The sequence below is a fragment of the Ornithorhynchus anatinus genome, chromosome 3, assembly GCF_004115215.2.
Source record: "Ornithorhynchus anatinus isolate Pmale09 chromosome 3, mOrnAna1.pri.v4, whole genome shotgun sequence".
NCBI classification, from domain to species: Eukaryota; Metazoa; Chordata; class Mammalia; order Monotremata; family Ornithorhynchidae; genus Ornithorhynchus; species Ornithorhynchus anatinus.
In genome coordinates this window covers 89,439,208-89,461,097 of record NC_041730.1, presented here as the reverse complement: position 1 = coordinate 89,461,097, position 21,890 = coordinate 89,439,208, and the positions used below count along the sequence as shown (strand labels likewise).

General features: G+C 45.7%; 1 protein-coding gene across 7 annotated transcripts in view; it reads left to right on the top strand.

The window, feature by feature from the left end:
• The window catches only part of GHR (growth hormone receptor), a 207,506-nt gene that overhangs the window by 72,771 nt on the left and 112,845 nt on the right, over nt 1-21,890 (top strand). For all 7 annotated transcript variants that reach the window (XM_029060280.2, XM_029060279.2, XM_029060278.2 and 4 more), the window contains one exon: nt 18,182-18,262. In XM_029060280.2, coding sequence (XP_028916113.1) covers nt 18,182-18,262 — 81 coding nt within the window. The remainder of the gene's footprint in view (nt 1-18,181; nt 18,263-21,890) is intronic.

Genomic DNA, 21,890 nt, shown 5'->3' with positions numbered 1-21,890 from the left:
AGATCAGGTGATTCATTCCATTAGGCAATCGTTAAGGGAAATAATCTTCTCATCTGGCATCAGGGAGCTTTAGGACAGAGAGAGAGAGACAGAGAGAGAGAGAGAGAATGAAAAAGAGTGAAGACAAGCAAAAGAGGCCAGATTTTTTTAGTCAGTTTCAGCCTTTTGGTGCTCAGCATTCCGTCGTTGTCATCCATTTGACCTGGAAGGAAGAACATACCAGGAGTTTTCCATGAAGCCTGCTGGACACCGTGAGGTCACTGTGCCAGGCTCTCTGACTCTTGGAAAGGGTACATCTGTTTCACATCCCGTGAAATTGAAGTGTGTCCTGGGTCACAGAAGGAGAAGAGAGTCGAAAGTTGAGAAGGAATGGCTTGCGGAGAGCCTAGAATCCAGTGGTCGGTGCGTTGAGAGTGATGGGCGGCCATTGGAGTGTAGAGGAGGGGAATGAGGTGTTTAGAAAGACGATTTAGGAAGGGAACTCTGGGCAAGCTAAGCACATCAGTCAGTCGTATTTATTGCACTCTTATGGTGTGCATCGGACTGTTCTAAGCACTTGGTAGAGTATAGTAGAACAATATTACAGACACATTCCCTGCCCACAATGAGCTTACAGTCTAGAGGTCATTAAATAAATAGAGGACTAAGTTGAAGATGGAAGAGGCTGATTGGCTCATTACACTAACTTCTTTTGCTTCTCTTTGCTCCTCTTCCCCTTGCCCTTGCCAGCCATTGAGGGGTGGGTTGGAATGATCCCTAGCTTCTTGACAATGACCGGCCTTGATGCCAAAGGGATAACAGAATGGGCAAATAGAAGGCTTATTGCTCCCTCCAAACTACTCTGATGTAGAGAAGCAGCACTGCCTAGTGGATAGAGCACAGGCCTGGGAGTCAGAAGGATCTGGGTCTAATCCTGGCTTCGCTGTGTGAACTTGGGCAAGTCACAACAGTTCTCTGTGCCTCAGTTACCTCATCTGGAACATGGGGTTTGAGACTGTGAGCCGTATGTGGCACTGGGACAGTGTCCAACCCTATTTACTTGTATCCACCTCAACGCTTGGTACAGTGCCAGGAACGTAGTAATTGCTTAACATGTATTATAATTATTATTATTAGTGGTATTATTATTATTATTGTTAGAGCTCTGGAAGAAATTGTCTCCCTGAACCTCAGCTTTCTTAAACTCGATCATTCACCTTTTTTTTCTTTATTTGCTCAACCTTTCATTTCACGTTTTCAGACAGCAAAGCTACCATCCAGTCAGAGAAATTCAGGGATCCACAACCTTACCTTTTTTTTTTTTTTAACTTATACAATCTTTGGGTCCTTCAGTATAGGCTAATACTCCAATACAAATCACCAAAGTAAGAAACTACAGTCGTGTAGTTGGATACCGCAGAGCAAAATTGCATGATCATATAAATTGCCTTGCTCTTATCTTCGCTTGGGTTTCTCTCTTTCCAAATGCAGCACTGGGCTGTTCACACTTCCCTCTTCTCCCTCTTTAGCACACTATTGCATACTTCCCCCAGCGCTTAGAACAGTGCTTGACACATACTAAGCGCTTAACAAATGTCATCATGAATTACTGAATTAGCCACTATAGCCTAGTGGAAAAACCATAGGTCTGGGAATCAGAGGACCTGGATTCTAATCCTGGTTCCATCATTTGTCTGCTGTGTGACCTCCGAAAAGTCACTTCACTTCTTTGTGCCTCAGTTACCTCAGTTGCCTCAGTGCCTCATCTGTAAAATGGGGATTAGATCTTCCTCCCTCTGATTTAGACAGTGAGCCCCATCAATCAATCTATTAATGGTATTTATCGAGCCCTTACTACATGCAGAGCACTGTTCTAAACTCTTGGTAGAGAGCAATACAACAGAATTAGAATGGCCTAGCGTAAAGAGCATAGGCCTGGAAGTCAGAAGGACCTGGGTTCTGATGCCGGCTCCACCACTTGTCTGCTGTGTAACCTTGAGCTTCACTTCACCTCTCTGGGCCTTAGTTCCTTCATCTGGAAAATGGGGATGAAGACTGTGAACCCCATGTGGGACAGGGACTGCATCCATCCTGACTAACTTGTGTCTACTCCAGTGCTTAGTACGGTGTGCTGCACATAGTAACAATTAACAAATACCATAAAAAAGAAAAATTGGTGGACACGTTTCCTGTCCATAATGAGCTAAAAGGAACCAGGTCTAACCTGATTGTCTTTTATCTGCTCCAAGGCTTAGAACAGTGCTTGGCACACAGTAAGTACTTAACAAATACCATTAAACACACACACACACCATTCCCACAGGACGTGAAAAAATCCAAATGGACAGTTACAAACTGGGTTTCAGCATTATTGCTCCAAATGGGAAACCCCATCAAATCTTCCAAGGCCACCTATGAAAGTGAAAGAAAAACAGTGATTTGAAAATCTTAGTTTCTAGGGTGGTCTTGATCTAATCAAATGTGTTAAATCCAACTGAACACTATCAACCCAGAATTCTAACAACCATTTTCGTTTACGTGGAGCCAGTTGAAGAATCCAATCTAGGTTCACAGAAGGATTGTTCATTTACATTCCTTTCCTGGATCTCATACCCTACGCTTTGAAGCTGGAATTTTCAGTTGCTGTAAAGTACAGCTGCCTAAGTATTTAAAATGAATTCTCTGGCATCTCAGATGAGTAGGGCTGAATGCTGGTGGTAGCTATAGCCCCGGTTCCTTCTCGTGGATGGAAATAATTGTTTCCTGTCCTTCATTATTGAATTATTATCGATTATCGCTTGGCCTGATCAAGTGATGTTCTACAAAGTTATATTTAAAAGTGTTGGCTTCCAGGACCTTAAAGGAAAGGTTCAAGAGGCTCAAGTGAGATAAAAGATCTTGAAATCTCTGAAGAGGATGATCTGGATGGGGCTTTGTTACCTATCCTCCTCCATCCCTGTCTAGAAATATTATTAATAAATAAAATAAATAATGCATAAATAATAATAAATAAATACGATTGAGAATCAAGCTAAAGGAAATGTCAGCCTTGGCGAGGTGTGGATAGGATTTGGGGCAGGGGGCTTGATGATGGGTGATAGTCCTTCTCTTCTTTGTCTCTGCAACTGTATCACCCTTACTCCCTCCTACTTAGACTGTGAGCCTCACATGGGACAGGGACTTTGACTTGATCAACTTGTACCTACCCTAGTGCTTAGAGCAGTGGGTGACATATAGTAAGTGCTTAACAAATTTCATGATTATTCATTATTATTATTGCTAATGCACTGATCAAGTGAACCATCATGGCAGGAACAGAAAAGGAACCACAGGTGTGAGGAGCATCGTAGCCTAGCAGAGTGAGAAGGCCTGGATTTTGATCCTGGTTCTGCCTGCTGTGTGACCTTGGACCAGTCACTTAACTTATATGTTTTCTCACCTGTAAAATAAGGCTTCAGTACCTTTTCTTCCTCTCAGACTCACGTGGGACGGGGATTCTGTCCTGCCTGATCATCTTGTATCCACCACAGTGCTTGGCACGTAGTAAGCAGTTAATAAGCTACCACAGTCATGATCACGATTCGTGAGGTACGGGTTGGATAAATATCTGCTTTTCAGCTACTGATTAGTCCAGGTGTGTTTGAGTAAAAAAGCCCAAGAGACGGAGAGAAGGAGATCATTCATAGGCACCATAAGATGAGCCGAAGAAGCCTAGGAATATGCTTTTCGTCATGCCTTCTTTCCTCTCCTCTCCAGTAAAAGAAGACCCTTCAAGTTTGGTTCCTGACATCAAACCAGTTCTCCCAGAAGTATCTCTGAGGCTGAGCCAAGTCCCATCTCGTTGGCATTTATCTCCACGCCCTTCAGCGGGTGGAAGCTCCCCCTCTAGACGCTGTTTCCCCCTCTAGGCTGTAAGCTCGTTGTGGGCAAGGAATGTTTATTGTTCTATTGTACTCTCCCAAGTGCTTAGTACAGGGCTCTGCACGCAGTAAGCGCGCATTAAATACGCCCGAACCGAGTGGCAGACCCGTTAACCGCACTCAGGATGTTGGCTGGTGGATGAGGCAACCATCGGGAGAAAACATTGGCTCTTCTCCCATTGGCCTCCACAAGCAAGGAGTTGGTCTGTCTGTGGGATCCAGTAGACTAGCGTGGGTCTTCAGCAGCTTGCTAGCCTGCGGAGAGCCTCGGGCTAGAAAGGATCTGCCCTTGGCTGAGACACTGGCTTTCCTAGAGTTGGAGGGAAATTCTGTTTTCCCTTGCCAAATGTGGGATTTGGTTCATGAAAGCCACACAGCTGGCGAGACCAAAGGCTCATGGGATTATGGGGGTTGGGGACAGCCTCCTTTCGCTTGGAATATGAGGCCTGTGGGGAAAAAAGTCAAACATCATTTTTTAAGTTAGCTGCCCTCTCAGGTGCTCATTATGCTTCCCGTATGCTGTATCTCTCATTCATTTGCACTACCGAACTTAAACGTAGCTATTTGAGATCACTGTTTCCAATAGAACTTTTTATCATTGTCATTATTATTATTGTTATTTAATGGTATTTGTTATGCACTTAGTATGTGCCAGACACTGTTCTAAGCACTGGAGTAGAAACAAGGTAATCAGGTTGGACACAGACCATGTCCTATGTGGGGCTCAGTCTTAATCCCCATTTTACAGTTGAGGTAACTGAGTCAGAGAGAAGTTAAATGACTTGCTCAAGGTCACACAGCAGGCAAGTGGCGGAGCTAGGATTAGAACCCAGGTCCTTCTGGTCCAAAGCCTGTGCTCATTATTATTGTATGTGTTAAGTGCTTACTATGTATCAAGCACTGATCTAAACTCTGGAGTAAATGCAAGTCAATCAGGTTGGATACAGCGCCTACCCCACATGGGTTTCACAGTCTAAGCAGGAGCAAGAATGTATATTTACTTCCCAGTATACGTTTGAGGAAATGGAGGCTCAGAGAAGTGAAGTGACTTGCCCAGGGTCACACAGCAAGCAATTGGCAGAGCAGGATTAGAAGTCAGGTTCTCTGACTCTCAGGTCTCGTGCTCTTTCCACTAAGCCATGCTGCTTCTCTAGGTCACATTGCTTTTCTGTTAATAATGAATTCTAATCAGTGGCTATGGCTTCCCTGCTAATGAACTCCTGAAGCAGAGATGGAAAAGCAGGAGACCAGCCCAGAAGTGGCCAGACAGAAATGACCCGATCCGTTATCCACGGCCATGGAAAACGCGCATCTACCTATCAATCAATCACTTGTATTTATTGAGCATTACTATGTGCAGAGCACTGTACCAAGAACTTGGGAGAGTACAATACGACAGAATTATACGACAGAATTAGCAGACACATTCCCTGCCCATAAAAAGCCCACAGTCTAGAGGGGGAGACAGACATTACCTCAGGCTGAACTCCCAGAAAGCGGAGCAAGGCCACTCCAGACCCCAGCGGGGAAACCCTGTCTGGCCCTAGAAACCGACTACTAGTCCTAACAGAATGAGTATCTTTGTGAGTCAGCCTCCATCCCAGTGAGCTCGGATTCCTCAGAACACCTCTGAATTTTTGCCACGCAGAGTTTCACGAGCAATCAACACCCGTTTCAAAATCACTGACGTCTCTCTTTTGTGTTGACTGAGGCCTCAGATTTAGAACAATCCCGATCTCGGCTTCAAGTCCCCCGCTAGCCTCTGCTCTTTCAGAGCTACCAGCCGAGGCGCTGGATTCACACAGCCAAATAAGGGGATCTCTTTCCACTCCCCGTGGCACTCTGCCCTGTTCCTATAGTACAATGCTCAACTTTGTTTCCACTCCCAGCCAATGAGTGGAGAGGGTTCTTCCGTTTGGGAACATGAGGACCAATTGCAGGGGGCAAAAACTGATATTTTTCTTCATTCCTTCACTTGGAACAATGCGGAAGGAGGCTGTGCCCACCAAACCTCTTGAGCCACTATGACAAAAATATTTAAAATGGATCATATCATCCCAACTGGTACTGTTAACACGGATAAATGTGTCAATTGATTCCATAGTATTTATTGAGCGCTTACTATGTGCAGGACACTGTACTAAGCGCTTGCAGTTGTGGTATTTGCTAAATGCTTACTGTGTGCCAAGCAGAGTGGCAGATATAAGGCAATCAGGATGAACACAGTCTTTGTTCCACATGGAGCTCGCAATCTAAATTGGAGGGAGTAGGAATTAATCCCTACGTTATATATGAGAAAGCTGAGGCACAGAAAGGTCAAATGATTTGTCCAGGATGATGTAGTGGACAAGTGGCCGAGCCAGGACTAGAATCCAAGTCCTCGTACTCCCAGATCTGTGGTCTTTCCTCTTGCCCTTCCCACTACTCAGTGAATGCACTTCACTTATTTCTTCATTTATTCATTTTTCCACAGGCTTGCTGTTATCAGTTATTTCTTTTTTCCCACTGTAGGTATGCAATTTATGTCTGTCTTTTTCCCTCATTATATTGTTAGCTCCTTAATAATAGTAATAATAATAATTGTGGAATCTGTAAGCGCTTATGTTTTCCAAACACTATATTAAGCTCTGGGATGGGTACGAGCAAATAAGGTTGGATGCAATCCCTGTGCCACATGGGGCTCAGAGTCTAAATCCACATTTTACAGATGAGGTAACTCAGGCCCAGAGAACTGAAGTGACTTGCCCAAGGTCACACAGCAGACAAGTGTTGGACCCAGGATTAGAATCCAGGTCCTTCTGACTCCCTGGCCTGTGCTGTAACCAGTAGGCCATGCTGCTTCTTTGGCTCCTGGAGCTATAGGCTCTCCCAAGTGCTTAGGGCCCTGCTCTGCACACAGTAACACTCAGTAAATACTATTGATTGACTGATAGGCCATGTCTTTTACTTATATTGTATTTAAGCACCTAGTACTGTGCTCTGCACATAGTAGATGTCCAATATAGTGATTTATACATAGTAAGCACCTAGTGCAGCATTGTGCACAAGGTAAATTCCCAGACCAGTGCTCTTGATTTATTCATCCAGTATAAACTGGTAAACATGTACTGTTTGCCAAACACTGTCCTAAGTAATGATAAATAAAATAAATGGTGGTATTTGTTAAGCACTTGCTATGTGCAAAGCACTGTTCTAAGCGCTGGGGAATACAAGGTGATCAGGTTGCCCTACATGGGGCTCACAGTTTTAATCCCCATTTTACAGATGAGGTAACTGCGGCACAGAGAAGTTAAGTGACTTGCCCAAAGTCACACAGCTGGCAAGCAGCAGAGCCGGGATTCAAACCCATGAACTCTGATTCCCAAGCCCGGGCTCTTTCCACTGTACCACGCTGAAAATGTAAGGTTGAAAATTAGGCACATACCTTAGGCCCCAAGATGTTCACACTTTGAGACTTAGGGAGAGAAAGGGTACAAACATAAAAGACAAGAACAATGCAAAAAATGAATACAAATCAGTAGCCTAGAGGAGCAGAGTTTCAGACACCTTGCAGTACAGAGTCTAACAGTTTCAGTAGTCACAAGGCTGTCTTCCCAACCAACTCTGTTGTGTGCTGCAATCAGTTAGTCCATCAGTGGTATTTATCGAGCACTTAACTGGGTACAGAGCACTGTATTAAGCGCTGGAGAGAGTACAGTACAACACAATGGATAGACACATTCCCTGCCCACAGAGTTGCACATAGTAAGCGCTCAATACATATCCAACATATCCAATTATTCCTCCCTTCAAAGCCTTTTTGAAGACACATCTTCTCCAAGAGGCCTTCCCTGACTAAGCCCTCCTTTCCTCTGCTCCCGCTTCCTTCTGCGTTGCCCTTTCTTGCTCCCTTTATTCATCCCCCGTCCCAGCCCTGCAGCACTTATGTAGACAACTGTAATTAATTAATTTATATATATTAATGTCTGTCTTCCTCTCTACCTTGTAAGCTCACTGTGGGCTGTGACTGTGCCTCAGTGTTATATTGTATTCGCCCAAGTGTTTTGCACCCCGTAAGCCCTCGATAAATATGATTGAATGAATGAAGTACTGAATTCGTACCATCGATCGATTGATTGAAGGCTTCATGCTGTTGCTGCTTCATCCTGCCACGGTGGAGCAATGCAGAGGTTGATGGGAAGGCTTGGGGCTTTGAGGCAGGGTAACTTTTCTCTTGGGCAGTAGAGCTCTGGTGAAGAATTGATTGGCAGATGTTCTTGTTGGTATTTCTCCCCGCTGTGGCAAGTCCCAGTGCTGAGGTGTCAAGATAATAACAATGTTAGTATTTGTTAAGCGCTTACTATGTGCCAAGCACTGTTCTAAGCACTGGGGTAGATACAAGGTAACCAGGTTGTCCCAAGTAGGGCTCACAGACTTCATCCCCATTTTACAGATGAGGGAACTGAGGCACAGAGAAGTTAAGTGACTTGCCCAAAGTCACACAGCTGACAAGTGGCGGAGCTGGGATTAGAACCCATGACCTCTGACTCCCAAGCCCGGGCTCTTTCCACTGAGCCACGAGTCCAGGAGTCTCTAGACTAAACTCACCATGGGCCGGGATTAGGTCTGTTTATTGTTATATTGTACTCTCCCAAGCACTTAGTACAGAGCTCTGCACACAGTCTTCTTAGATGCAGTTGAGTCCTTTCTGATTCATAGTGACTCTGTGGTTCTTTCTCCATAGAGTTTTCTTGGTAGAAAATACAAAAGTGGTTTTCCATTGCCTTCTTCCTCGCAGTAAAAACTGAAGTCTCTGTCATTGTCTTTGATCAACATTTTGATCCCTTGATCATCCAACTTTGACTCTTCCCCATGTCGCTGCTGCCCGACACAGGTGAATCAACTTTGTCTGACATGTCAGCTTAGACCTTTCCATTATGACAAAAGAATAACTCTCAAAGGCATAGCTCGAAGCTTCATTAGCTTACATAAACTCTCCTGCCACGGTAAGGCGTTGATTCATAGGAGAGCCGCACATGGTAAGCGCTCAATAAATACGATTGAACGACTGAGTCAACCTGCTAGCTATGGTCTCCCAGGGGTAAAAGGCCATTGGTTGGGATTCTGGCCGGGAGGGAGGCAGGGAGAGTGGAGGTAGGCCAGCAAAGGTTGCCCTTGGGGCATGCAGGAGAATTAGATGCTGGGATGGGTCAGGCTTTATAAACTTCCTGGCTGCCAGATCAGTGGAAGGCTGGGATAGGTAGCCAAAGGAAGCTGAGGCTTCTGGAGTTTCAAAGAAAGGGGAGATGCCCCCGACCCTCACCTCCCAACTTGGAGGCTGGGAGCTCAACAAGATGACCTCTCCAGGATGTTGGAGGCTTTAGAGTTCAAAGAGCGTCACGTGCAGAGGCCTGAAGGGGAGAGACAGTGCAATAGGGACTCCTCAACAAGTCCTCTGGATTGTAGGAAAGCATAATTGTATCTGTAAATCAGCGCAGCTGTTTCCTCTTTTCAAGGACTTTGCCCAGCACCTTGAGCCTTTGTCTGGACTATAATTGTTTTATTCCAATAATAAATCCACACATGAGAGACTTTGTACATAGCTGTAAGCTCATTATAGGCAGGGAACATGCCCGCTGATCCTGTTGTATTGTACTCTCCCAAGCACTTAGGAAAGCGCTCTGCTTGAAGCAAGCACCCAATAAATACTTTCAATTGATCGTGTGTATCTGTTAAAAGCATACTATGTTCCAGGCACTGTACTAAGTGCTGGGGTGGGTACAAGCAAATCAGTTTGTACCCAGTCCCTGTCCCAAATGGAGCTCACAGTCTAAATCCCCATTTTCCAGATGAGGTAACTGAGGCACCGAGAAGTGAAGTAACTTGCCCAAGGAGACAGAGCAGACAAGTAGAGGAACTGGGATCAGAACCCATGACCTTCTGACTCCCAGGCCCATGCTCCGTCCACTATGCCATGCCTCCGACCCATTTGTTCCTCATGCCTCAAGTGGAACCGTTTGGTTGAAATAGGGGAATAACGCTGTCAGGACTCCATCCTTGTACACAGTGAGCACTCAATAAATATGATCGAATGAATCGAATCAATATCAAATGCCTAAATGCTTTCATTCGTGTTCCGTTCCATGTCTTCTCAGAGGCCTCGCTGAAGTTTTCCCATGGAGGAGACTGGAAGACTGTAAGCCCGTCAGTGGGCAGGGACTGTCTCTATCTGCTGCCGATTTGTACATTCCAAGCGCTTAGTACGGTGCTCTGCACATAGTAAGCGCTCAATAAATAGTATTGAATGAATCTAGGGATGAATTTAGGGGAGTGGGACTGAGGGAGAGAGGGCGAGCACAGGAAGCCACTCTTTTCTTCTCCTATTCTTGCTTGACTCTGGAGCTTGATTGCAGGGTAAGAGTAGTAATCAATAATTATGGTGTTTGTGAAGTGCTTACTAAGTGCCAGGTGCTGTTCTAAGTTCTGGGGTAGATACAAGATAGTCGGGTTGGACACAGTCCCTGTCCCACATAGGGCTCACAGTCTTAATCTCCATTGTACAGATGAGGGAACTGAGGCTCAGAGAAGTAAAGTGACTTGCCCAAGGTCACAGTGCAAACAAGTGGCAGCATCGGAATTAGAACCCATGACTTCTGAGTCCCAGCCCCGTGCTCTATCCACTAGATCATCCTGCTTCTACTAGGCTGTGTTGTAAAGTCTGAGTACCTGATCTTTTCTGATAGGCAAAGCCTGGAGGGGAAGATCCAATCCCGTCCCGTCCTGCTAGGAAGCACCGGGCCCAACTCCCCGGAAATGGCCGGGGAAATGGCCAAGGACACGGTCCGGAAGCGGTTGAACAGACGTTCGGAGATCTGGGTGCCTGAGGCCAAGCCCCAGACATATCCGTCACCAGAATTCAGTCAACATCACAGAGGGGCTCCTTGCAACCTCACTCCTGTTGCCCAAGCGTCAAGCACAGGGCAGAGAGCAGATGACGAAAGTAAACAAGCTCTCTTTATGTCCCTTGGCTCCTGCTCCCCAGTGAAGCAATTAGCTCCAGCTGAATCCAGGCCCGTTCTCCCTCCTGCCATCATTATGGCTGGGTTCCTCAGTAAGCCTCGCAGTGACAGCTGTCAGCTGATATCATCTCCTTTTCTCTGATGCCTGAGTTTCACCCTCTTCTCCACCATCCTCCAGTGGGTCTCCAGCCACAGGAATTTCCCGTTCATGTTTTGGGCAAGTTGGATTTATCTGCACATGGTGTACCTTGCTCACGACTCTCCCTTCTCCAACCTGAGGGCAAAATCGAAAGGTGAACAATATCTAGAGAGCAGCAGCCTGGGGGTCTGAAGGACCTGGGTTCTAATCCCAGCTCTGCCACTTGTCTGCTGTGTGCCCTAGGGCAAGTCACTTCACTTTTCAGGGCCTCAGTTACCTCATCTGTAAAATGGAGATTAAGACTGTGAGCCCTCTGTGGTACAGGGACTGAGTCCAACCCAATTACCTTGGGTCTACCCCAGCATTTAGTATAATGTCTGTTACATAGTAAGTACTTAACAAACACCCCAATTATTATTATTATCTGGAAGGCAGTGGAGTCATCTGGACAGAGTGTGGCTTGGAGAGTTGCAAGGGCTTTGGTTCTGATACTGGTCTGCTGTGGAATTTTTTGGCAAATCACCTAGCCTGCCTCAGCCTGTTTTCATCCGTTTAAAATGGGAATCCTAACATGTGCTTGAAATATGAGGATGAAATAAGTAATCAAAGGAAGTAAGAAAAATAAAAGGTCCATACAAATTCAAAATATTTTCATCAGTCAATCAGTGGTATTTATTGAGTACTTACTACGTGCGGAGCACTGTATTGAGCGCTTGGGTGAGTACATTAGAACAGGGTTGGCCGACACTTTTCCTGCCCACACCAAGTTGACCGTCTTTGATCAATTTAATAATGATCATGGAGAGTCATGCCATTATTCTGCCTGAAAATCCTACTGAGTCCTCTTATTGATCGTAAGCTCCTTTAGAGCAGGAATCTTATCTACCAACCTAGTGTACTCTCCCAAGTGCTTAGAACAGTGCTCTGAACCCAGTAAATGTTCCACAAATACCTTCAATTGTGTATCTACAGGATGGGTTGACTGCGTTTTGGGAATTTTCATGCCCCACTGGCAGTCCAAATTGGATGGCAAACTCTCCAAAGTGCTTAGAACAGTGCTCTGCACCCAGTAAATGTTCCGTGAATACCATCGACTGTGTATCTACTGGATGGGTTGACTGCGTTTTGGGAATTTTCATGCCCCACTGGCAGCCTAAATCAGATGGCAAATTCATGCCAACTGGGGAAACGGTTGTCAGAAATCACTGTGTGCTTGGCTTTCGATAGATCATGAAACCTGATGGCAACATTCTTGTTGGCCAGCCTCCTGCACGTCCAGATGATATGGTCAAAGGACACAAGTGCTCTGAACATACAGGGCAGCGTAGTCTAGTGGAAAGAGCTCTGGCCTGGGAGTCAGAGGACCTGGGTTCTAATCCTGCCTCTGCCATTTGCCTGCTTGTGTGACTTTCAGCAAGTCACTTCATTCAGAGAAGCGTGGTCTAGTGGAAAGATCTCTGGCTGGGGATCAGAGGACCTGGGTTTTAATCCTGCCTCTGCCACTCGCCTGCTGGGTGACCATAGGCAGATCCCTTCACTTCTCTGTGCCTCCATTTCCTCATCTGTAAAATGGCCATTCAAAACTTGCTCTCCTTCCTACTTAGATTGCGAGCCCCATGTAGAACAGGAACTCTTACTGACCTGATTAAATTGCATCTACCCCAGCACTTAGAACAGTGACTCATAGTAAGAACTTTTTTGTAGTATTTGTTAAGCACTTACTATGGGCCAGGCACTATATTAAACTTAACAATATTATTGTTATTATTATTACTATTATTATTAATAGGGATTCTCTCCAAGCCAGGGCTGCCATTGCTCCAGGACGTCAGGGTCAGGGCTGAATTTGGGAATTTTCATGCCCCACTGGCATCCTAAATCAGATGGCAAATTCATGCCAAGTGGAGAAACGGTTGTCAGAATTCACTATGTGCTTGGCTTTCGATCTATCATGAAGCGTGACGGCAACATTCCTGTTGGCCAGCCTCCTGCACGTCCAGATGACATGGTCAAGGGGCACCACTGCTCTGAACGTTCCCAAGGGTCGGGGCTGCAGAATGTTCTGGGCGGACGTATTCATTCTGCCCAGTGGAAGTGCGATGCCCCAATCGTCACTGCTGCCTGGGGGCGTCTGGTGGCGTTCCAGGATCGCATCAGAGGTGATCCCGTCCCACCCCTTAAAGTTGACGAGGGCACACGGGGAATGCCGTTGGTACCAATCTGTGTATCAAATGGGATATCCCAGCCTAGACTGTAAGCTTGTTGTGGGTGGGGAACGTGTCTGTTTATTATTATATTGTACTTTTCCAAGTGCCTAGTACGGTGCTCTGCACACAGTAAGCGCCCAATAAATATGACTGACTGACCGATGGCAAAAAGAAGGATGGTCCACTACAGATGTCCTGTGGTGGTTATATCTGAGGAGAGGGACAAAAGGAGTACGTCCAAAGGACAGGTCTGTGGGAGGCTGAAGTGGGGAAACCTGAAACGGGGAGGGGCACAGAGAGACTCCTTAAAGTCACAGTGAAGCAAAACCTCCAACATTACGGCCTAGTAATAATTGTGGTATTTGTTAAGCACTTACTATGTGCCAAGCCCTGTTTTAAGCACCGGGGTATATACGAAGTAATTGGATCGGACACAGTCCCGGTCCCACTTGGGGCCCACCGTCTTGATCCCCATTTCACAGATGAGGTAACTGAGGTACAGAGGAATTGAAGTGACTTGCCCAAGGTCACACGGCCGACAAGGGGCAGAGGGGGGATTAGAACACTGGTTCTTCTGACTCCCAGGCCCATGCTCTAGCCACTAGGCCACGCTGCTTCCATTGGTAGCAAGATCAGCTTGGCGTGCGGCAGTCAGCCACGGGAGCAGAAGCTTAGGGAAGGTCACGATGCTGATGGAAGAAAAGAAGACAGCGTCAGGCACACCCGAGTACCAGATGCAACAGCGCAGCCCGGGGCAATCTTTTTACGCACCCAGTCGAGGAAGGGACTGCCCGACACATGCCATCCTCAGCTCCACCCACAAACCCAAAAGCATCCCCATCGGCAGTGCCGTCTTCAAAGCCAGAATGGGGAAGGAAGGGAGGGAGAGAGAGTCAGTCATATTTACTGAGCACCTGCTGTGGGCAGAGCACTGTATTAACCACTTGGAAGAGTACAGTATAACCACAAAAGAGAAACATTCCCTGCCCACAGCGAGGGGGAGAGAGGAAGGGTAGTAAAGGGGAGCAAAGTCTGGTACATTTCTGCTCGACTCAGAGACAGAAGCAGAGGAGGTCTGCTAAGGATCTGTTCCTTCTCCCCGATCCTCCCACCGCGTATGGGTGTTAAGCGCTAAGCCTCTGACTCACCCTACGGTGCACGACAGCTAAAACGAAGGCTTTTCACTCAGACGACAAGATCGGGCTCGCCTGGGGTAGGCCTGACGTTGGTTAAAATGTTGGCGTGAGGGATGATACCGTGAGACTTATTCTTTGTGTTTAAGGTGGACAGCAGTCCCCAGGCTCACAGTCAGTCAATCGGTCAAACAATCGTATTTACTGAGCGCCTACTATGTGCAAAACACTGTATTAAGTGCTTGAGAGATTACACTAAAGCAGAGTTGGAAATAATAATAATTATTATGGTGTTTGTTAAGCATTTAATATGTGCCTAGTATTGTTCTAAATGCTGGGATAGATACGAGGCAATCAGGTTGGACACAGTAGACGTGTAGACATGTTCCCTGCCCGCAGTGAGCTTACGTTCCCTGGAGACTTGTTGTCATTCCTAAACATGAACCTATAAACCCGTATCTGTATATATCTGTTGTTTATTCATCCATATATTTACTTATATCATTGTCTCTCTCCCCCTCTAGACTGTGAGCTCATTCTGAGCAGGACTGTGTCTGTTACTCTCCCAAATGCATAGTACAGTGCTTTGTAGACAGTAGGAACTCAATAAATATGATGAATGAATGAATGAATGAATGCCCAGGTGTGAGGTACCTGTCGTCATTATTGTCCATATCAATACATCATATTTACTGAGAGCTTAGTAGGTGCAGGGCACTGTGCTAAGTGCTTGGGAGAGTGCAATATAATAGAGTTGGTGGAAATGTTCTCTATTTCTTGGGTAGCAGTAATAATGTTTAATGAGTTCCCATGGGTGCAATTAATTAATTGAGGTATTTGTTAAGGACTTACTATGTTTCAAGCACTGTTCTAAGTACTGGGGTATATACAGGTTAATCAAGTCAGACACAATCTCTGTCCCATAAGAGGCTCACAGTCTCACTATAGAATTCAATCCCCGTTTTACAGATGAGACAGTTGAGGCACAAAGAAATTAAGTGACATGTCCAGAGTCACCCAGCAGATAAGTGGTAGATCCAGGATTAGAACCCAGATCCTGTGACTCCCACACTCCTGCTCTTCCCACTAAGATCACACTGCTTCACTAGGCAATTGGAAAGTACAAAAAAAGCAAGGGACACATTCCAGGCCCACAAGAAGCTTATTTATATTTTAATGGGGGTAGAGAGACAAATCATTTTACAGCACAGTCAAAATAAATAATTGAATATGCAGTGGAGTGAGCAAATCCATGAATGAAAAGAATGGGCATAAATAAGTTAATAAGTGCTAGAGATGGCTGATGGATTTATATGGCTTTGGATGCTGAGAATTCGTTGGGAAAGGTTTGTTGGAGGAGGTGGGACTTAAAGAGAATTTTGAATTTGGGGCAGGTTTTGATTTGCTGGAGTCGGGAAGGGAGGGAGTTCCAAACCGAGAGGACTGTGAGGGTAAAGGGATAGAGGCGGGAGAAATGAGAGAGGGGGAAAACAGAAAGCAATCCGGTAGGCAGGCGATGAAGAGAGTGAATATGTAAGGAGGTATGAGTTGGTGGAGAGCCTTGTTGCTGACTGTGAAGAGTTTTTGCTTCATCATCATCAATGGTAGCATTTATTGAGTGTTTACTGTGCTTGCCAGACCACAGTGCAACAGAGATGGTAGACACATTCCCTGCCCACAACGAATTTCATGTGATGGGAAGCACAGGGAGAGTTTTTAGGTGAGGAAAGAGAGCCAAGCGACATCTGAAGATGATCCCTGCTGCTGCAGTTAATGTAGACAGTAATGATGATGATGGTATTTGTTAAATGCTTACTGTCACCACAAGATAATCAGATTGGACATGGTCCCTGTCCCACAGTAGGGCTCACAGTCTCAATCCCATATGAGAGAACTGAGGCACAGAAAAGTTAAACGACTTGTCCAAGGTCACACAGCAGACAAGTGGCAGAGTGACGATTAGAACTCAGGTCCTTCTGACTGCCAGGCCCTTGCTCTTACTAGGGCATGCTGCTTCTTGGAGGTGGAGGAGGTTGGAGGCAGGGAGATCAACGAGGAGGGTGATTAAATAGTCTAACCAGCACCTGGCTTAAGCTTGTGCTAGGATGGAAGGTGTTTGGGTAGAGAGGAAGGGACTTATCTGGGAGATGTGATGTAGGAAAGACCAGTAGGATTCCAAAGTAGGTTCACTAAGAGTGTTAAAATACAACAAGGAATCAAGGATGATGACACCAAGGGATTACAAGGGATTATAAGACACTGTTCCAAACTTCTACTATGGTACTGAATACTGTAGTAATAATAATAATGTTGGTATTTGTTAAGTGCTTACTATGTGCAGAGCACTGTTCTAAGCGCTGGGGTAGATACAGGGTAATCAGGTTGTCCCAGGTAGAGCTCACAGTTAATCCCCATTTTACAGATGAGGTAACTGAGACACAGAGAAGTTAAGTGACTTGCCCACAGACACATAGCTGACAAGTGGTAGAGCCAGGATTCAAACCTATGATCTCTGACTCCCAAGCCCGGGCTCTTTCCACTGAGCCACGCTGCTGCAGAGCACTGAACTGCTGTCTGTCTCCCCCGATTAGACTGTGAGCCCATCTTTGGGCAGGGATTGTCTCTATCTATTGTCAAATTGTACATTCCAAGCACTTAGTACAGTGTTCTGCACATAGTAAGCGCTCAATAAATACTATTGAATGAATGAATGAATGATGTCATGCCCTCTTCTGACCTTCTGACTGTCTGTGTGCAGAATATAGTATTGAATACTACCAGGTGCAGAAGGTTGTCCAGAGCACTGCTGTAGACATTGAGGACTATACCAGTGAAGAAGAAGACACAATCCCTCCCCTGAGGGAGCTTGCAGGGTAGTTGGGGGAGCCACTGGTGGCCTAGAGGAAAGAGCACAGGGCTAGGAATCAGAGGACATTGCTTTTAATCCCATATCTGGCACTTGCCTGCTTTGTGACCTTGGACAAGTCACTTAACTTTTCTGTGCCTCAGTTTCCTCATGTGTAAACTGGGGATTCAATGCCTGTTCTTCCTCCTACCTGGACTGTGATCCTCATGTGGGACAGGGACTGTGTCCAACTTGATTAACTGGTATCTACCCCAGTGCTAAGGCCAGGGCTTCACACATAGTAAGTGCTTAACAAATATAAATGTAAGCACTTAACCATTATTATCATTATTATTATTATTACATGCAGACAGAAATTATGAATGCAAGTGTTCTCACCAAACTCTTCCTCTCCCCGCTAGTGCTAAACTTCATTAGGGTGTTTCATCACATATTTCTGTCTACTACTTTGCTTTCTGGGCAAGTCTAACAAGTAAATTTCACCAACTATTAGTGCAGGTTATTTTGCTTTCCCTTTTATAGCTTGCTCTGCATAAGACCTTAGGCTTGGTGTTGTTGCTGACATGTTATTCTATTTCCAGCTCAAATTAAAGTGAACTGTATCTGTCCTGTTGTTGTAGCAATGTAGGGGCGGGTGGGGGTGATTTGTTGTGGAGGTGAGGCTCAGGCTGTCAGCCAAGAATTGAAAAATCTCTTTGTGTCCCTATTATTTCCTGAGCTGAGGACCCACGGGAAATGGAATTTATTACAACCTGCTGCTTGTTCTCATAAAGTGCTTTACAACGTGTGACTTGGAAGTAATAGAAAAGATTAGAATATGTCTTTTTCCCTAGATTGACGCTGGGGGGTTCATTCATGAATTAGTAGGTGGATCAAGGAGCGTGTGAATTTAATGATTCGGTTTGCATCATTTTGACTTCATTTGGTCTGTCATTGCAGGATCTTCAGGTATGGGTCTCTGGCAGCTGCTGTTTACCCTAGCACTGGCAAGCTCATATGATGCCGTTTCTTGGAGCAGGGGTGAGTGCTTATCTTTTTCTCCTTTCTCTAAGTTTTGTCAAGACACTCGGCTCTGTCTGTTAAGCCCAGGTTCTTTGCGGGAAGAAGGCATTCGTAAACACCTGGATTTTTCTGAACGGGAAGCTAGGAATTTTAGGTTATTTATCCATCAAAGCTAACAGCTGCAGATTATTCAATCATATTTATCAAGCATTTACTGTGTGCAGGACACTGTACTAAACACTTGGGAGAGTCCAAAATGGCATTTAATAGGTGTATATAGATTCGCGGGGTGCAGCGATACTCTGAACTGAGGTGGAAGAATAGACGCTGAAATTTCTCTTAGAATGGATCCAGTGTACCTAACTGAAGATATATTGTAGACTGTGAGCTCATTGTGGGCAGGGATTGTATCTGTTTATTGTTATATTGTACTCTTCCAAGCGCTTACTACAGTGCTTTAAATAAGCATCCAATAAATACAATTGACTGAGTGATAGGGCCCATCTGCCCATAGCCCAGAGCTCGGACTCCTCAGGCAACATTCACCTTTAATTGGACTGCCCCTCTTGGGAGAGGCAAACATGGCCTAGTGCGAGGAGCACTAGTAAATGATGAATTTTGCACTAGTGAAGGGTGAGCTCTGTGCTAGCAAATGGTCAGCTCTGCACAAGAGGATTGTGAGCCGTGCACTAGTGAATGGTGAGCTGAAGCAGAGTGGCCTAGTGGAAAGAGCCCGGGCCTGGGAGTCCAAAGGACCTGGGTTCTAATCCCAGCTCCTCCACTTGTCTGCTGGGTCACCTTGGGCAAGTCATTTCTCTGTGCCTCAGTTAACACATATGTAAAATGGGGATTAAATTGTGAGCCCCATGTGGGACAGAGGCTGTATCCAACCTAATTACTTTGGAACTACCCCAGCGCTTAGAATAGTGCTTGGCACATAGTAAGTGCTTATCAAATACCATAATTATTATTATTAGTGACCAGTCCGCTGTGCAGTAGTGAATGGTCAGTGTGGCACTAATGGATGGTCAGCTCTGCATTAGTGAACAGTCAGATGTGCACTAGGGAATGGGGAGCTGTGCAGTAGTGAACAGTGAGCTCTGCACTAAGGGAAGCAGCGTGGTTCTTAGTTCATAGTAAGCGTTCATAAATGCAATTGAGTGACTGACTGAAATGGAGCTCGCACCCTAAGTAGGAGGAAGAACAGGTATTGAATCTCCATTTTGCAGCTGAGAAAACTACAACTCAGCAGCATCGTGGCTCAGTGGAAAAAACACAGGCTTGGGAGTCAGAGAACATGGACTCTCATTCATTCGTTCATTCCGTCATATTTACTGAGCACTTACTGTGTGCAGAGCACTGTACTAAGCTCTTGGAAAGTACAGTTCGGCAACAAACAGAGACAAACCCTACCCAACAACGGGCTCACAGTCTAGATCCTGGCTCCGCCACTTGTCTGCTTTGTGGCCTTGGGCAAGCCACTTAACTTCTCTGAGCCTCAGTTACCTCATCTGTAAAATGGGGATGAAGACTGTGAGTCCCACATGGGACAACCTGATTACCTGTATCTACCCCAGCGCTTAGAACAGTGCTCGGCACATAGTAAGCACTTAACAAATACCACTGAAAAAACAAAACTGAGGCACCAAAAAGAGAAGTGACTTGCCCAAGGTCACCCAACAGGTAAGTGGCAGAGCCAGAGTTAGAACCTAGGTCCTCTGACTCTCAGTCCCGTGCTCTTTCCACTAGATCACACTATTTCTCTCCACACAGTTGACAGACATGATCCCTGCCTTCAGGAAGCTTACACACTCCCTCCCCACGCCTTGAATATGCTGCTGTTCTTTAGGAGATCTTTGGTCCCTGAACTCGTCTCCCCCAAGGGATTCAGGAACAGAAAGAAATTGGGACTTTTGGGGTCACGCTGGGAGCCATCAGTCTGCAAGAGACTAGAGATTAATAATATAATATTAATTGTGGTATTTAATAGTTCTGGTATTTGTATTTGTTAAGTGCGAACTAGGTGCCAGGAACTGTTCTCAGTGCTGGAGTGGATGCAAGCAAATCGGGTTGGACGCAGTCCCTGTCCCACATGGGGCTCACAATCTTAATTCCCATTTTATAGATGAGGGAACTGAGGCCCAGAGATGTGAAGTGACTTGCCCAAGGTCACACAGCAGACACGGGGTGGAGCTGTTTCTGACTCCCAGTCTGATGCTCTATCCAGTAGGCCATGCTATCTCACCCTCTGAGTTTGGGCAGACCGAAGCAACGACAGCTTGTCGTACGGCTCTGCCACTCCCTCGGTCACTTATGAGGGTCAAACAGGAGCCCTGAGCAACAGGGACTACTCTTCCTCTCCCCCCATCTAAGATGTCCTCCCTGACCTTCCAGCCAGAAATAAATACCATTCTCGAGCGAGGGGCGAAAGGCTTAAAGGGAGGATCCGCTTATTTTATCTATAAAAGTTTTCAACTGGGCCTTTATGGAAAGAATTCCTGCGAGTTGGAGGCTCTTTGGTGTGTTCTGTAGAAAATTCAGATGTCTAAATGTTGACATTATGCAAGTTAAACGCGGAGGGAATTACAGGCTCTATTTCAACAGCTTTCCCGTGACTGGTTTCAGAGCCTGGTGTGGTGCCAGACAATTACAGTTCAGTTCCTCTCTGAGAAAGGACTAATGCTAGTTTAATCTTTACTTTCCTCACTAATGTGGCTCTTACCTAGCGGCCCTCACAGGGGCAGCTTGGGCGGGGTGGGGGGGAGGTTTCGGTTTAGAAACGTACTAGAGGATCGCTCCCCTCAGGGAGCTTTAAGGAGAATGTTGTGGGGAAAGAGAGCAAATAAAACAGGGAGGTAAGGCAGTGACTGCAGAGCAGGATTGGGTCCTGTTGAGCTTTCGATGGCTTTTGACTTTTTCAGACCCATCCAGAAGGAAGCAGGGTGAGCGTTCTTGGCATTTGCCGAAGAGAAATGGATGTGTGTGGTAATATCAATTAAATCCAACATAACTCCATACTCCCATTCTATTGCAACACGGTTTCTTGCGATTGCAAAATTGTTCTGACCTGGTTTCCTGCTCTCCTACTGGCTGGACCCCGAATGTTTCCTTTGGATAGCTCGATTTGCCAGTTTGAACTGTTATTTGTAGAGGGTTTGAGGTTCTCTTAACGACTAGGGATGATTGTTTACATGAGCATTTTTATTTTTTTTGCCAGTTCTCAGCCTGCTTATCTAATAGATCCAGCAAGAGGGAACACGTGGACAGAGTTGAGCTCAGATGACATTCATGGGCCATGTGTTTCGTTCGCTGCCAGATTTGGGCGGCGGCCAATGAATTTTATTTTTCCTTCTCTCTGCCATTCTGTGGGTCAGACTGAAAAAGAAGGAGAGGAAACGACGTCTGCTCCAGTCTTGCCTTTTCCTCTGGCAACCAGTCAGTCAGTTGTATTTGTTGAGCACTTACTGTGTACAGAACACTGAACTAAGTGCTTGGGAGAGTATGAAATAATAAAAAGATACATTCCCTGTCATCGCCTTGATTCTATTTAGTTGCCATTGTTTTTACGAGATGTTCTTCCCCTTGACTCTATTTATTGCCATTGTTCTTGTCTGTCTCCCCCGATCAGACCGTAAGCCCGTCAAAT